Genomic DNA, 16,386 nt, shown 5'->3' on the forward strand with positions numbered 1-16,386 from the left:
TGCAATTATACAGTAGCGCACAGTCTGATTATGGGTGGCTGTGATATAAATTCCAGCCATACAGGAACTAGTTTGTACTCTCAATTTGGAACTGCAAATGCCCTACACAAGAGATTGAGATAGTCCTGCGCATGCGTTGAATTTAAATCTTTGGAGACGAGAGCTCTCTGTGGACATTTACAACCTCTCCAGGTAGGCTGGGAAAATGTCCAATAGGCCCATACAGCCTTGAACACTTTTAAACCCATATTAAACAAGTGCTTGAATTACACTGCGTGCACTGTTAAATATAAGTGTTGTGGCATTACCTCTTGCAGAGACTTTCTCCCTATTAGGCTAAACTTATACTCCAGCCATGAAGCAGGGTCAAGCTGAAGTTCAAGCCCCGTTAGAAGCAGAGTTTAAATATCTATTTGCTCAAATGGGTGGGGGCGAATTTCCTTGGGGCGGAAAGCGGAGGAAGCGTCACCATTGTCCGACGTAATTTCGGGGAATAGTCCCGCAAACGCCACACAGTTTCCCGGGGTTTCCTGGCTCTTTCGTGGATGAGTGGGAGAAGCAGTGCCGGTCTCACCCCAACCCCATCCCTCACCCTGGGGAATTAAATTTTGATTATCAACAGAGCAAACATTCATTCCCCTGTCTGGCTGGATTCAACCCGAGCCACTGGAAATAAAGTTGCAGCGTGTTGACCTAATGTGAGACCTATCCCCCGTCACTCAATGTGTATAATCTTCTTTCAAAAAGTACATCCTTAATTTATCAGAAACCAAACAAGAACAAAGTTTATAACATGCAGGGACTGCCTGCCTCTACTTGCAGCTAGTTGTTAGGAAATGAAAATCTCTCAGGACTGTTTGATTAACACTGGGATCTACCAGTGTCATGCAAATCCCTGCGATTTAACCCTTTAAGTGTTAACTCCCCCGAGGATTTCATTCCCTCAGTGATTCGATTCCAAAATGCTTTGCTTAAATTTGTTTTCCATTTCTTGGCCGTGCTATTCATTTGTAATGATTTCTGATTTCGCACACCTCGAAGGTGCAAGATATTTTTTTTCCTAAGGACCAAAGTAACACTCATGTGTCATTGGTTGAAAAATGGCCCCAGTAAATGTGTAACCTAACCTTAATTCTTTCACCGGTATGAACTTGTGCTGCTTTTAACAAAATTATTTCACTATGAGATTACTCTATATTTAGTTTTGCATTACTGCATTCATTCTTTACTAAATTAAAGAAAGACTCACATCCGTGGATCATTATGGGAATTGAGAACATATGAAATTCCATTAAAAACATCCTGAATTATTTGACAATTGTTGTTGTAGACTATTATAGACATTCGTATACATTGGAACTCAATGCCATACAGTCAGCTTTTCGTTATTCACGGTGTGCGAGTTGAGGAGGGGTTAAACCAATTCCCATAGCAACCGGATAATATGCATTGCATACATCTGATTTGTGTTATCTGACGGCAGCATTCTTTGTCTTATTTTCTTAACCCCCAGGCAACTTTGCAAAGAATTTACAGATCTGCTGGCACAGGATAGGTCTCCATTGGGAAACACCAGGCCCAACCCCATCCTAGACCCAGGCATCCAGAGCTGTTTGACTCACTTTAGCCTCATTACGCATGGTTTTGGCTCTCCTGCCATTTGTGCTGCTCTCACAGCTGTCCAGAACTACCTGACGGAAGCATTAAAGGGACTGGACAAGATGTTCCTAAACAACAACCCAAATAGACACACATCTGGTGGGGAGGCAGGCACCAAAACTGGAGACAAGGAGGAAAAGAACAGGAAATGAGAAACAGTCCTCCAAACTTTTTATTTTCTGTAGCTTTATATAAAAAAAATCTTCTATTGACTTGGAAAGGACAACAACGCACACATAACGGAGCAACACTGGGTCAACTGTTTGCAACCAATATGGACCTGGATGCAAGGCATCAAGACCTTTTTTCTTGGTATTTTTCCAATTTTGCAAACATTTTGACTTCCATTTTATGTCAGAATGGCAGGTGATTCCAAGATCCACTTGTGCGACTGCAAATTGATTGTTTTTTTTTATATTATTATCAAAAGCCTTTGGTCCCACGTTCATTTCAGGTCCGATTTATGTGCACAGTTCTGCATGTTATGAGGATGGAAACAATCCGGCAAAAAGAAAATGACTATCAGGTAACATAAAAACTTAATAGCTTTTTTCCCTATTTGGATGCATTAGCTTTAATATAGAGTCTATAAAAGGTATACTATCCGAGATCTAATGGTTTGCACACTAAATTTAACATATGGTGACAATATTGACTTGTACCTGCTCATTCTAACTCCAAACATAACCCTACAGTCAGCAGTATGGCTGGCCATAACCTTCCGCTCGACATGAATCTAAACGGAGCTCTAACTAGATAATTATTCACACTCGATTGCAGTTGTCAGATCAAGTTCAAGGTGAACACCAGCACTGCAAAAATAACTACGAAAAGCAGAATGAGTACAGACAGACAGTGAGTTCGCTTCAAAGAGACAGACTGAAATCCAACAGAGATTAATGAGAAGGGAACATCGCATAATAGAAAGGGGCAGTGGTCCACCCCCACACCCCACCGCATTCTTGGTACATTCCGACACATCATTAAATTTAACTGGTCTTCCTTTCAATAATTGTTCTGCATTTGGCAGCATCTACTTAAATGCTCAGTACGACAGGGTACTCCCCTTAAGAAGCCATTAGCATTTTGATCGATCTCGTTTTTGGTTTTTTTTTTAAAGGCCTTTCCATTATCCCTTCAAGGACGCTTAACTTATCGTGCAACCTCCCTCAGCTCAGAGGACGAGTGAGCAACATCTCCACCCAAAGCACTTTTGACCTCAGCTGATGTGCAGTTTGCCTATTATGAGTTTGGATGGAGTTCGCCAGTAAACACACTGAAGGCGCAAGGCGTCCACCTAGTGACCTGGCTGAGAACTGGTGGCGTTTGATTGTAGATGGGAGATATTAGCAGCAAACAAGGCCCGAGGTCAGGAAGAAAGCATGTGGACTATTACAGCACTAGAGCAGCCTGATATGATTAGTTAGGAAGAAAATTCGCAGTTATTAAAATATTTGCTGGCCCGAAAAGAAGCCCCTTTCGGAATTGCGAAAGTGACACGTGTCAAGGTTGTCTTTTTGTTTATATATTACACATATATATCTTCAAGACAACATTTACTGCGATGTCAAGTGTACTCATACATAAGTAAGATAACACCCTACCACACTATTTCATTAAACTGACAGCATGCACACTGAGAAAAAGGACGAGGACTATGTTTAAAAGAGAGGATTGCTTCATGCAGGTCAGTAGACACGGGCCTGTAAACTATGCATTTAGATGAGCATGCAGATTCTTGGAGCTGGGCTGCCTGGAAGTCCTGGGGCTTTTTCAAACTAAAGGAGTGGCGTTCTTATAACAATAACAAACTTCTTGTTTCTCAACTGTGTTTGTTTTCTGCATTTCCTGGAACGGATAGCAAATCCTGTCCTCATCGGCTGGGAAACGTTAATCAGCTATGAATGTATAAACATTTCGATTTGCTTCCCACCTATTGTGTTTCGGTCACTGGAGCTGCGCTCTACTAATATCTCGCCCGCGTTAAGATTTTGAAACAAGTTAAATAGCAACATTGCAAGGGGAGGCGAGGTGGGCTGAGGGCGACACATACCAAATTCCACACATGAACAGTTAGCAAAGCACTGTAGGCAAATGGTGGAGTCAGATTGTTCCTGTTTAATCCCAGTTCACCATCCTAAAAATGAGAATATTCCAACTATCTGATCCTGGACACGATTTTGGGCCTAACCAGTTACAGTAATTATCTCTTTAGAAGCAATGCACTATTGTAATATTCAACAATTTAGGCCATATTCATCTGTCGGACAGCCATATGGTCGTTATAACCATTAAAACACCTCTCGTCTTCATATTTTCAGCATATAACCATTGTTCCGTATTGTTCATATTCACATCATGTGTTTTGCTCACTACAATGTACAGCCATTTTCAGCCTTGTTTTCAATTGGTTGGCCATCTAGCAGCATTCCTTATTACTTGTGCGCATAATTATATTACCCTACTAAATGAATCTTTTTTAAAATATTGAAAAGATAAAGCACCGGGACATTATACAAAATTCAATGCTCCTTTAAGAAAGAATTTCTTTTTCACCTGTTTTCCTTGATTTCCACTTCTTTGCCCCAGGCTATGCATTTCAGTGGAAGTTACCACAAGCCCAACCTGTGCTGCTCGGTGAGTTCACAGGTGGCGGAATGTTATCCCCTGTGGGGAGGCAAAGCAAACCCAGCGCCCAAACTGGCTCAACTCATCAGACACATAGCAGGAAAGTTGGAACCCTGGGAGAATTCAGGTGTGAAAGGAATGTTTGACTGGTTTGTTACTTAGGCACTTACGGCAGTGTCTTGGCGAATACAGACAGATCTTGTCTATTTTGATCCATTTTCAACAAGAAATGCACTGATATTCTGAGTTAAAATAACCACTGACAATGTGATCAAGGTCCCTGGGATTCTGCAAGGGAAAGAAATCCATGGGCAAGGGTCATTACATTTTGTAGATTTTTCTTTCGAGTTCTCTGGTGAGCAAAATGCAATAATGGAACAGGATTAATTTATTAAATATATTGTCTGCTGCCTGTTTTATTTTCAGACTCAGAGCCGCCTCTGTCACCGACAAAAAAATGGGTGGCAATGGTAAATGGCGATCAATTCCAAATCATGAGGATAAACAGATCAATTAAAGTTTACCCCAGGTTAAGACAATACAACCGAAGCTTCTGTAATACGGAATTTCATGTAACCTGATCCGAGGTCCATTCGCTTCTGATCACAATCTCTTACTGTTTTGCTCTGAACTAGATACAAAGTTGATATTTCGAATCGTAAAACTCGGTGCTTAACCAGGCACAACTCTAGCACCACTTTATATTTAAATGTGAGCCGCTTCCATTCTGTCAAAACTCCACCGGAATCGATATAATTAAATATAACCTGCAACACTGCCAAATAAGCAGGGGAAATGTAGCTTTTCATTCTGCTGCCCCCACCCCCCCCCCCTCCCCGTCCCTCCCCCAGGATCTGAACAGGTGAGGAACTACTGCACAAGGAGCAGTTTGTGCATCAGATTTTGTGACTGCGGATTCCTGGAATTCCGGGGTCATTGCAGTTCAAAAGACACACGTAGATTTGATTAACCTCATAGTTAAAGCCAACATGCAAGATTAGGAACAGAGGTTTTAAATGTCCGACAAATGAAATATTCAGCTTACCTTTAGCTGTCTATTCCCAATTTTGTTCTCGTCTCTAAATATGCAGCCATAGAAGTTTACAGCATGTAAGGGGACCATTCGGCCCATCGTAATCATGCTGGCTTTTTGGCAAAGTGACATGTCCCTCTCCTCTCACTCTAATCTTGTGCAGAGCCATAAAAATTGACAAAAATGTAGAGCCCAATGTGCAATCAAAAGTAGTTAGAAACTGATGATGAAATATTACAAATTGGTCAAGAATTGGATCACCCTGATGTTGTAACTCAGTCCGAAACCCCTTGATCTGGTCAAACACCTCATAAGCAATTTAAATGAACAGGAATAAGCAATTTATAGTGGTGTTTGGCATATCCGTCTCCGACTTTACTGAACCACCGATTAACAAAAACCTTTACAATTATCACTGGCTAGCACAAACACACAAAAAAAATCGATCGAAGAGCATGATTTTCGTCTAATAAGTGACTTACTGACGCAGGAAGGAATGTGTCACCTCCGTCGGCCTCAGCACCAGTCCTCGAAAAACCAACCATTAATTCACTGACACTATGAAACACATGGTATCCTGATTTCAATAATCTTTCGTATCAACTAAAATATGCCATGCAAACTTTTGATAATCAATATTATTGTAAATTAAGTGCAAATGTTACAAAGGGAATACATTCAATATGTGAACTCAGTCTGAACTACCTGTTTGCCATACCTTTCAAATGAACGCCTTTTCCATAAGAGGCATCATTTAAGACTGAATATGGCAAATTCTTAATTCGCATGCACAGTGTGAAACAGTCTAATTTCAGCAAAATATCATAGTCCATCAACCATGCTGCCGGGACCCCTTCTCCCACGCCATGTAACAGTTTGACACTGAATTCCCAAAAATAACGCTCGATTCTTCCCACATTGTTGATTCCTTTAGTCTGCTGCCCCATTGTCAAAATGAGCTCTGAACTCATTATCACAATGTGCCAAAAACACGTATGAGCAGATAACATAATTTGGACCGTTCCCATCCTTGTCACATGCTAGAAAAAATGTGTTTTGACTCTGGTGTCTAGGTAACCTGATTTTTAAAAAATTTCCAAACAATTATACAACTTGGAACATCAGTTCTGCTGGATCTCCATTGGAAATCAACTTGGAGGGGGAGGGCGGGTTGTCATTGTCATGTTTGTATATATTTATTTAATGTTAATTTAATGGGATTGTAAATATGGTGAGCCAGTAGCGGGGTATTTATCTATGATTCCATACCTCTGTGAGTGGGTTGAAAATGCTTGACGCTAGATAGTCCACTATCTGATTTCTGTTCACTAGACACATTGTAAAGGTGATGGGTAGAACTTGTTTATTGTCCAGTTGTGGTCTCATTTTAAGAAAAAAAGTTGAGTACCTTGTGATTTTGTTGTATTTTATTCAGTTTAAATGTGATGCTGCTTCACTTTTCAGACAGATTATGTTGCTAGGTCTGTCCACCTACTGGTTGTTTGAATGAAAACCAATTTGTCTTCAAGAAACAAACGAACACATAATAAACCTTGCTTCCGAAATGAAATGGTTTTCTCTGTCTTTCAGTAAAGCAATAAACTGCACCTATAGTATGAGCGTTCCTGACAGTTGTTTAATGACGTTACAAGAGGTTTGAAAAACTGTCACGTCAATAACCCTGCTGTATTTCGGGTTGTTTTAATGTCGAGACATTTATTTAAGTTATAAATTGTACCATTTAAACCTTACATTTCTGTACTGTGGGCAAACCATAGCTGGACATTGAAGGATATATTTGGCCAAGCCAAGGCGAATGGCAGGATTGTCCAAGGCGTCAGTGAAGATTGGGAAATGTACTCTTGCAGGGGTGTAGGCATCATGCCGTGCAAATAACTTTTGATTGTCAAATGCTTTGTTTGATATTCCTTTGACAGCTCTTCTCCAAAACAACGGCAGCAACTTATAAAGGTATTAATTTATTTATTTTACACGTTTTGAAGCCGTTGGTCGTAGCAAACAAATACATTTCATATGAATTGAATACAATAGAAGCATTAATAGCCACACATGACCCATATTTTTAATCTCACCTCACTATGTGGGAGGCTGCCATATGTAATTTCGCTCTGGAGCCTTGCTGCTGAAAGCGTATATCCAGAATGGGTGCATACGTTGGCCTTGGCGGGCGCGGTTCCCGCAGCATTCGTAAAAGCCGAAGTTCAAATGGCCTCAAAGTCTTTTCTGGTTCTAGCCCAACTTATTTTTCTTTATCCATATTTTATTTCAGAAACAAGAAACGAACACATGACTTTTCTATTTAACTCAATTGCTAGGTCAGGTTAGCTCTGACCTTTCGTTTTATAATCTGTACCTGCCAGACAAGCCAATCACTCCGGAGACTCTACCCGTTTCATATTTCTTGACTATTGAAATCGAGGCTATAACTGAAATTCCGATAGTGACGGGTGTCATACACGATTGCTGAACCCTCGCTCTTACGTAATTTAAAATATAATTGAAGTATCATCTCCAGAATATTTCTGAGACTGCCCTAGACTCCCCTCAGCTGTGGAGGTAAAAGCATTCTAAAATGACAATTATACACCTAAAGGGTAATATTGTGGTGCACGGTATGTGGTGCTCATGCATCATGCATAAATTCTCAAAATTACCTGTTAATGGGTATAAATGTCTTAAAGCCAACTTGTCCTTTCTGGCTATGTATTATCCATATATACATGAAACCATATATTGAAAACAAAGACCTGGCTGTATTGATTTTAAACTCCGGTAAAAAAGATGCAAATCAGTTTCATTCAACCTTGAAAACCGTCTTTTCTCAAGTGTATTTTTTCTTTTGGTAAATGTTTAATTTATGGAGATGATGGATATCAATTATGGAAGTTTAACTTTTGCCATCCATGATCAGCAAAGACCAAGTGTCTTTGAAAGCTGGTTTGACTCTGTCCCATTGTGTTACACCCAATTTTGAAAGAGACATGCTATATGTTCCCCACCAAATTAGATTATTGCTATTTTCTTATTTCCCTACCACTCATTTTATGGCCTCTCGGAATTAAACTAACAATCAATCACCAGATTCTGCATAAACAGAAAATGCTGGAAAAACTCAGCAGGTCAGACAGCATCTGCGGAGAGAGAAACAGAGTTTCTGGAAGGGCTCTGAAGAAGGATCATACCGACTCGAAACGTTAACTCTGTTTCTCTCTCCACAGATGCTGTTAGACCTGCTGAGCTTTTCCAGCATTTTCTGTTTTTGTTTTAGATTTCCAGCATCCACAGTATTTTGCTTTTTACTAGATTCTGCATAATGCTTAGCAGTTTCATGCTGTAGGTCTTGGTTCACTAGAAACCACGTTGAGAGTGGACAAACTAATTCTTATATAACCCCAAGTGATGATAAGGAGAATAGCATTTTATTCTTTGACTCTTGGGTGGCTATGAATCTAGGCTGCAGAAAGGAAAACTTAGCATGTTAACATATTACCAATGCTAAACATTTTAATGGTTCTGCAACAGAATTGTCATAAGAATGGAGGCTGCACCTAATGTTGCTTTGCAAATCAAAAAATGGAAAAAAAAAATAATCTAATGCTATCAATGAGCCCAAAATCTTTGAGGTGAAACTAAGTTTTGGTAGTGCGGTAAAATGAATGGTAGTAGATCAGACGTCTCCCCAATTTTCAGTGACTGATCTGCTACTGTCTGTTTCATGCCACTGCCAAAGTTAATTTTCAAATTCCATGTGTTAATTCAGATTTTCAGAAAATAAAGGGGATTTTATCAGTTAACTGCCCCTAATCTTAAACTCAGCATAAAATTTATGTGTTTTATTTATTTGAGAAACCAAGATAAAGGCCATGGTATATGGTTCAGACACCACTAAAGTTGAAAAGAATAAAAGAAGTAAGGTGAATTTGGAAGTGGTGATTAGGTAACACCAAATTTTGCCCGAAAAGCTGGAAGATGGAAAGAGGAAGTAAAGACTGATGGAAGTAAAGGTTTCAGTTTTGAGCTTGAAGAGAGAAATTTAAGTCAGAGACTTTTCCTGATTTAAAAAAAAGTTGCTCCAGCCAGTATCATTTGGCAGCTGGGTTGAGGAGACTTAAAGAGGTAAGTCATAATTCATTTTTTATGTGGCCGGGAGCAGCAAAAGCAACCCCTCAAGATCCACAAGGCCAGCTTGGGCTGTTGTCATTCCAGCTACCCCATCAAGGAACCTACCTTCTTTGGGCCAGGAAGCTAGGGCCATCTGATATTGCAGTGGCTTGGAACTGTCAGGTTGCCCCCAGGGTGATCAATTTCTAGTGGCAGTCTGCTGGCTTGATGCTAATATGTCTGGTGCTCAAAATGGGCTCCTGCAGTGATTATTGGATGGGTGGCTGGTGGGTTTACTGGTCAGCTTCCCAAAGTCCCCTCTGGGTGGAAAACACACCCTTATGATACTGATTAGTTGATTACCTGGCTGTCATTCATTGCCAAGGCCAACAGTTGAATGTAGGAAAATGGAAAACTATCCCTTAATGCTCTTACTACTAAAGCCAGTATCTAGCTGCCTTTTGAACACTAAAATTGACTCTGCTTCAGTGGTTTTATGGAGATATTCAATTTGTGTTTTTACAGCACTTTATGTAAAAAAATATATAAAAAGAAACTCCTGACTGGCCAGGTTCTAATTCCAAGATTATGAGAGTAATTTTTACTTTGAGCAACTAAGGTGGTAGTTGTAGATTGAGCGCAATTTAAATCCACCACTAATTTTCCCTTCCATTGGCTTCTGTCCAAAGAAATATTACTCTCCATGCCTAATGGTTCTAGATTCTCCAGTTCAAGAAACTTATCCTATGCCAACTACCCTCATTATTTTATATACCTCATCAGATCCCCCTTAACTTTTTCAACTCCATGGAATGCAACCCTAGTATAACTGCTTATCATGGCCAAGTCCTTTCATTTTAAGGATGAGTGGTAGCAGATTGGTCATCTGCCCAATTTTTGGTGGCTGATCTGCTACTGTTAGTTTCATGCCACCGCCAGTTGCAATTGGATTCCTCATAAAACAAGTATACCCTTCCTAATGTGAGACACACAAACTGAACATAAATTTTCTAATTAAATTTTGCATGAGTGCAATAGCACGTGCTTGCATTCATATTCTATTTCTATGGTGATGATACATGGCAGTCCACTTCACTGAGGTACTGGGAGATGACTGATGTTAACTGAACACAATCTCAGGAAGGAGTCAATGCAGTTAGGACACAAGGTTGGGAGCTGATGAATTTGACAAGAGATAAAGTATGTAAAGAAACTAATAATATGTTTATTCATAATTAATACATTGACACTTAATTTATATAAGACTTGGTCACAGCTACATAAAGTTGTGATGTAGTTAGATATTGGCAGTTATAAGCAATTAGTTTTTAAATTGGTTCCACACTTTTAAAACTCATGAATATAAACCCCTGACCCCTCCATCAAAAGAAACTTTTTCCCTCAACACGACCAATGCTGCTAAAATGTTGCATGAAAGGCATTCTAACTCTGTGGCTTGCACATGAACAAAACCATGTTATATTGACTGGAGTGCAAATGGTCAAAACTATTTTATGTTCATCTGAATGAAACCTGTTCGTGCTGGTAAATGAAATACTTTTAAAAAAACTTTTGACACTGCTAAGTCTGGTATAGCAGGAATTAGAGGTATGGCAATGCTCAGTCTGCCTGAACAATATGCTTTAACCAAAATTTAGTAGATAATCAAGATTAGCTTGGACATGCTCACCATTTCTATTTATCATCGACTATTCCAATTTTTGAGTATACTTTCCTAATTGGGGCTAATTATCAATGTTTACTTAAGCAACCTAGCAATTAGGGCTAAGATAGCGCAGACACATTGCACATAACATCCAGAATTTCTTCTAGAATGTGCAATAATATCTTATCTTTTAGTAACTTGCATGAAATTAAAATCCACACTATTGCAAGGCTGCACAATTCACATGCTTCAATATCACTGCAATCAGAGCAAAAAGTTACAGTTTAGCATTATGCATTGGAAAATTACTGCATTTCTCTATACAGGGGGCATATATTATGTAAAATAAGACATGTAAGAATGTTTCCAGTAGTTAAAATGTCTCTCAGTTTTGGTGACATTGATTAAACTTCCAAAACTTTGTTCTTACAGTTTTATTTTCTATTTTTCTCCCCATAACTCCTGTAAACCATGATCTAAACAGACGACACTTCCATAACTGTCAGCACCTTTTGACAGCACACTGAAATGGCAATTCTTTATGTGTGAACCTAAGTAGAAGGGCTGGAAGGCAGGCATTTCAATAATGGAGTAAGGTCACAGCTGAGCCCAATTCAGCCTTCACGAGGCACACATTCTTAGCAGAGGTCATTGGATAGTTACCAGGAGCAGGAACTGTGGTTTATTTTTCCTTTCTGTAACCTAGGGTTACCAAGGTCACTTGTACTGTCCTTATTAACTTGGTGAAGTCAACTAACTCAGCTTGAATCAGGTCCCTGTGATTTCATACCAATCTTTGAAATGCTTTTTCATGCTGAAGCATGTGATTTATGTTGTTCTCTAACCATTTCTTTGCCAGGAAACAATCTCCCAACTCAGTTTAATTATGTATCTGATTGAGGCAAAATGATCAGGACACTATTCTGTCCCTCATCACTTTAGGTCTACATGTGAGCATTCACTCTCTATTATCTTACATGCACTACTATTATTAGAATTATCACAGAATTTATTACTAAGATCAATTTATTAAATCTCAGATGCTTATCATACAGTTCTTCAGTTAATATGGGCCTGAATTTTTCGGATGACGGGGTTTCCGGCCGACTCCCAGTCCCTGCAGCCAATTTGTGCTCAAATGAGCATCAATTGGCTACAGATCCTAAGGTGGGGAGGGTAGGGAAGGCCTGGGTGTGCATGAAGGGGGCCAGAAGGAGGCATTCAAGGAGTCGGGGGGGGGGGGGGAGGTGGTGAGGGGGGTTCAGAGGCCATTGGACCTTAAGGGGAGGTGCCCCCAGTCAGAAGGTGGCTTCTGATGGAGGCAACCCCCCCGCCCCCCCCCCCCCCCCGCCCCCCCCAACACTAGGTCTGTTGATTTTTGGGCTTCCCCCACATTAGGTCAATCCTCCCGCCAGCCTAAAAATTGAGGTTCTGTGGGAAGTGCTCCTTATGTGACTAATAATTGGCCACTTATGGGCCTCAATTGGGGCAAGGGCGGGTTTCCCGCCTGAGGCATTGCCCGGCCCAGCGTAAAATCGCTGTGTGGTCGGGGCAGGCGGGAGCCCAGAGGGAACACCGTTCCTTCAATTTCACGCTCCGCAACCCCCGGCCTAAAAACCTGCCAGTGGGGGAGCGTAAAATTCTGGCCATGGTCTTATATACACATTGACCAAATGGTGCATTTGTTTAAAAATTCAATTGTGCATGCTGTACAAGCAACACTTGGTGGCAGGTTGGATGGCTGAAATTACAAAGCATTATCAAATTTGATTTGTGAATATCCTGACCTTAAAGTAAAAGCAAGGAAAATGGGACTTAAAGTTTGACTGCAATAGTATTGAAACTTCATTGTGATAAATGAACAAAACAATTAGAAATGACTAACACGAAAGCAGGAAATGCTGTAAACATCTGTAAAGAGAACGGAGGTTCAAAATTCAAACATTAATTTGTGTTCTCTTTACAGATGAAACTGTGTTGTTGAGAGCTCCTCATGTTTTCTGATTTTGTTCCAGGGTTCCAGTAACTGCCGTAGTTCAATTATTTTTTTACCAAGAGATTACTTTTTTGAAAAAAATTTGAAGTAATGCAAATTCTTTCTCATTTGAAAAGCCAGAATAAGAATCTTCAATGGGTTATTCACAGGCATTTATCTAAAATAATAGTTGCTCAATAATGCATATTAAAAAAAAACGCAGGTTACAACCTCAAGTGGGGCCTTATTTGCATTTATTGGGTGCTGCCTCCTTGGAACAAGTAGCTGACCCAGTTCCCAGCCTGTCCCTGGGAAAGTCCTCTGGAAGTGGGAATGCATCGGGGAGCCATCCTTACATGGCACCCTTCTATTTTCCAGGCTCTCCCACTTCCAACGCTGTCCCCATGGGGCTGAGAAAATGTAGCCTTTTAACTCTGCTTCACTTTCTCTATAGATGGCATCTGACCTGCTGAGTATTTTCAACATTTTTTGTTTTTATTTCAGTTTTTCAGCATTTGCAACATTTTGCTTCTGTAATTAAAATTTGGACATTTGGCTTAACGCCCAACACTGAATCAAATAAAAAAAGTGAATATGAGGAGCGGATGGGTGGGAGCAAGGCCCAAGCAACAAAACATTATCTTTTAATACCTAACTTTTGAAATATTTTTGAAATGTGGGATTCAATCAAGGAGTCTTTTTCAGGTGCTGGTGGTGACAGTGGGGTTTATATCCTTTGCATCCATTTAACCTTAATTGAAGATATTAGTTTAAACTTCAAGTCATCGTTTTAGTGAATGAGCTATCGAATCTTGAGCTATTTTCAATGGGACAAACAATCTGATTACAGTACATTTAGAGCAGAGGTTAAACAATTCAATATTATCATTATGTGTTTTAAAATAAGACAATTAATGTTATCTTTAAGCTTTGCATTCTTAGTTATGAGGACGAGCCTCACATTAAGACTTTGATTTATGAACTTGAACCAGTGGAAGAGATACTTTAATGTGTGGCTTTGTAAGGGTGAACAAATAGATAGTACATGGACTGTGCTGAGAAACTATGTGGGAACAAAATTGGGCTGCGCAATTTAGTTAAATTTTATCTGATGCACAATAACTCTGTCCGAACAGAATCTCTAGGCAGCTACTATGGAGTGTTAGTATTAGATGATCTAAGTACAGTAGTAGAGTGATTATTATGTTACTGAACTAGAGGACTTTGTTGACACCTGCACTAATGATCCAAGGACATGAGATTAAATCCCACCCCCAACACACTCCCCGCTCCACCCAGCCCCCACCCAGCCACGTCCATGGTATCTGGGGAATTTAAATTCAGTTAATTAAATAAAACTGGAATAAAAATCTAGTATCTGTGACGGTGATCCTGAAGCTCTGGATTGTTCTACTGCTTCACTGTCTACTAACTACTAATTAGAAGTTTACTATTGTCCTTTGTGGAAGGAAAACTACTGCCTTTATCTGACCTAGCCTATATGCTACTCCTGACCCACAGCAATATGGCTGACTCTTCAATGTCTCCTGCAATGGCCTAGCAAACCACTTAGTTGTGTCAAACTGATATGAAAAGTTTTCATAAGAACAAAACCAGATGGATCACCCAGAATTGACCTTGGTCCTCATGTGACAAAGAAACAGTCAAAGTCCTCCTCAATAACATCTGGGGACTTGTGCCTGAATGGGGAGAACTGTCCCAAAGACTAGTAAAGCAATGGTCCGATATAATGATATTCACAGAATCATCTTTCAGCAAGGTCAATATTGATTCCAAATGCCATAAATTCTCATAGCATTAAGTCAAACTTGCGCAAGGAAACTTTCTGCTGATTACCACTTACTACCCTCCTCCCTGCACATCCTTTCCCCAGTCTGCTTATGAATCTGTGCACCTCCATCGCTTGAACATCTCTTGGAAGAAGCAGTGAGGGTAGCAAGGGCACAGAGTGTATTCTGGGTGGTGCACTTCCATGTCCACTACCAAGAATAACCACTGTTTACTGAGCTGGCTAAGTCCTGAAGGACACAGCTGCTGGATTAGGCTTGTGACAGTGAGAGAACCAACATGAGGAAAAAAACCTAACCAATCTCATCCTCACCAATCTGTCAAATATGCATCTATCCATTACCATACTGATAGGAGCGACCACCACATAACGCTTATGGGGAAGAAGCCTCATCTTCAAATTGAGGCCACCCAGCACTGTGTTATGCGGCACTACCATTGCGCTAAATTGGATAGATTCAGAGCAGATCTTGCAGCTCAAAACTCACTATTCAGTGGTCCATGGTGCTGTAGGCTATCAGCAGCAGCAGAATTGTATTCAACCATAATCTATAACATGGCCTGGGATATCCCACAATTTACCATCACCACCAAGCCACTGGACGAATCCCAGTTCAATGAGGAGTACAGATGAGCATGTCAGAAGCAACACCAGGCATACCTAAAAATGTGATGCCAACATGGTGAAGCTGCAACACAGGACTAGGTGCATGCTAAAGAGTGGAAGCAGCCACGCGATGGATAGAGCTAAGTAATCCCAAAATCAACAGATCAGATCAAAGTTCTGAAGCCCTGCCACAACCAGTCCTGAACAGTTAGCCAGAGGAGGAGGAGGCACCACAAATAACACCATCCTCAATGATGGTGTAGCCAAGCACGTGAATGTAAAAGCTAAGGCTGAAGCATTTTCAACCATCTTCAGCCTGAAGTGCCTAGTGCATGATTCATCTTGACCTCGTCCTGAGGTTTGCAACATCAGAGAAGCCAAGAAATTTGGTTCACCCCACATGATACCAAAAAAATGACTGAAGGCTCTGGATACAGCAAAGGCATTGGGTCCTAACAACATCCCAGCAATAGTACTGAGGGAAGCCCATAACCAAGCTACTCCAGTACAGCTACAACACTGGCATCTAAATGTGGAAAAGTCCTGTCCTCAAAATGCAGGACAAATCCAATCTGGCCAATTACCACCTCGTCAGCCTAGTCTCGATTATCAGAAAAGTGACAGAAGATGTCATCCACAGTGCTATCAAGTGGTATTTATACAGCAGTAACCTGCTCACAGATGCTCAGTTTGGGTTCCACCAGAGCTATCTGGCTCCTCACCTCATTTCAGCCTTGGTTCAAAAATGAACAAAAGAGCAGGACTTGAGGTGAGGTGAGAGTGACTACCCTGACATCATTACAGTATTTGACTGAGTGTGGCATCATGGAGTCCTAGCCAAATTGAAGTCAATGGAAATCAGGGGGGAAACTCTCCACTGGTTGAAG

General features: G+C 40.5%; 1 protein-coding gene across 8 annotated transcripts in view; it reads left to right on the plus strand.

Moving 5' to 3' along the window:
• tfap2b (transcription factor AP-2 beta) overlaps window positions 1–16,386 on the plus strand; it is a 69,860-nt gene that overhangs the window by 36,131 nt on the left and 17,343 nt on the right. For 2 of the 8 annotated variants that reach the window (XM_078542317.1, XM_078542321.1), the window contains exon 7: window positions 1,514–5,117. The exons of 2 other annotated variants lie outside the window; for them this stretch is intronic. In XM_078542317.1, the coding sequence (XP_078398443.1) occupies window positions 1,514–1,811 (298 nt within the window). In that variant the 3' untranslated portion in view covers window positions 1,812–5,117. Of the gene's footprint in view, window positions 1–1,513; window positions 5,118–16,386 lie in introns of those variants that run through there. 4 more of the 8 variants (XM_078542323.1, XR_013576635.1, XM_078542324.1 and 1 more) reach the window with 4 other exon arrangements.

Source organism: Cetorhinus maximus, chromosome 5, assembly GCF_964194155.1.
Source record: "Cetorhinus maximus chromosome 5, sCetMax3.hap1.1, whole genome shotgun sequence".
Classification (NCBI taxonomy): domain Eukaryota; kingdom Metazoa; phylum Chordata; class Chondrichthyes; order Lamniformes; family Cetorhinidae; genus Cetorhinus; species Cetorhinus maximus.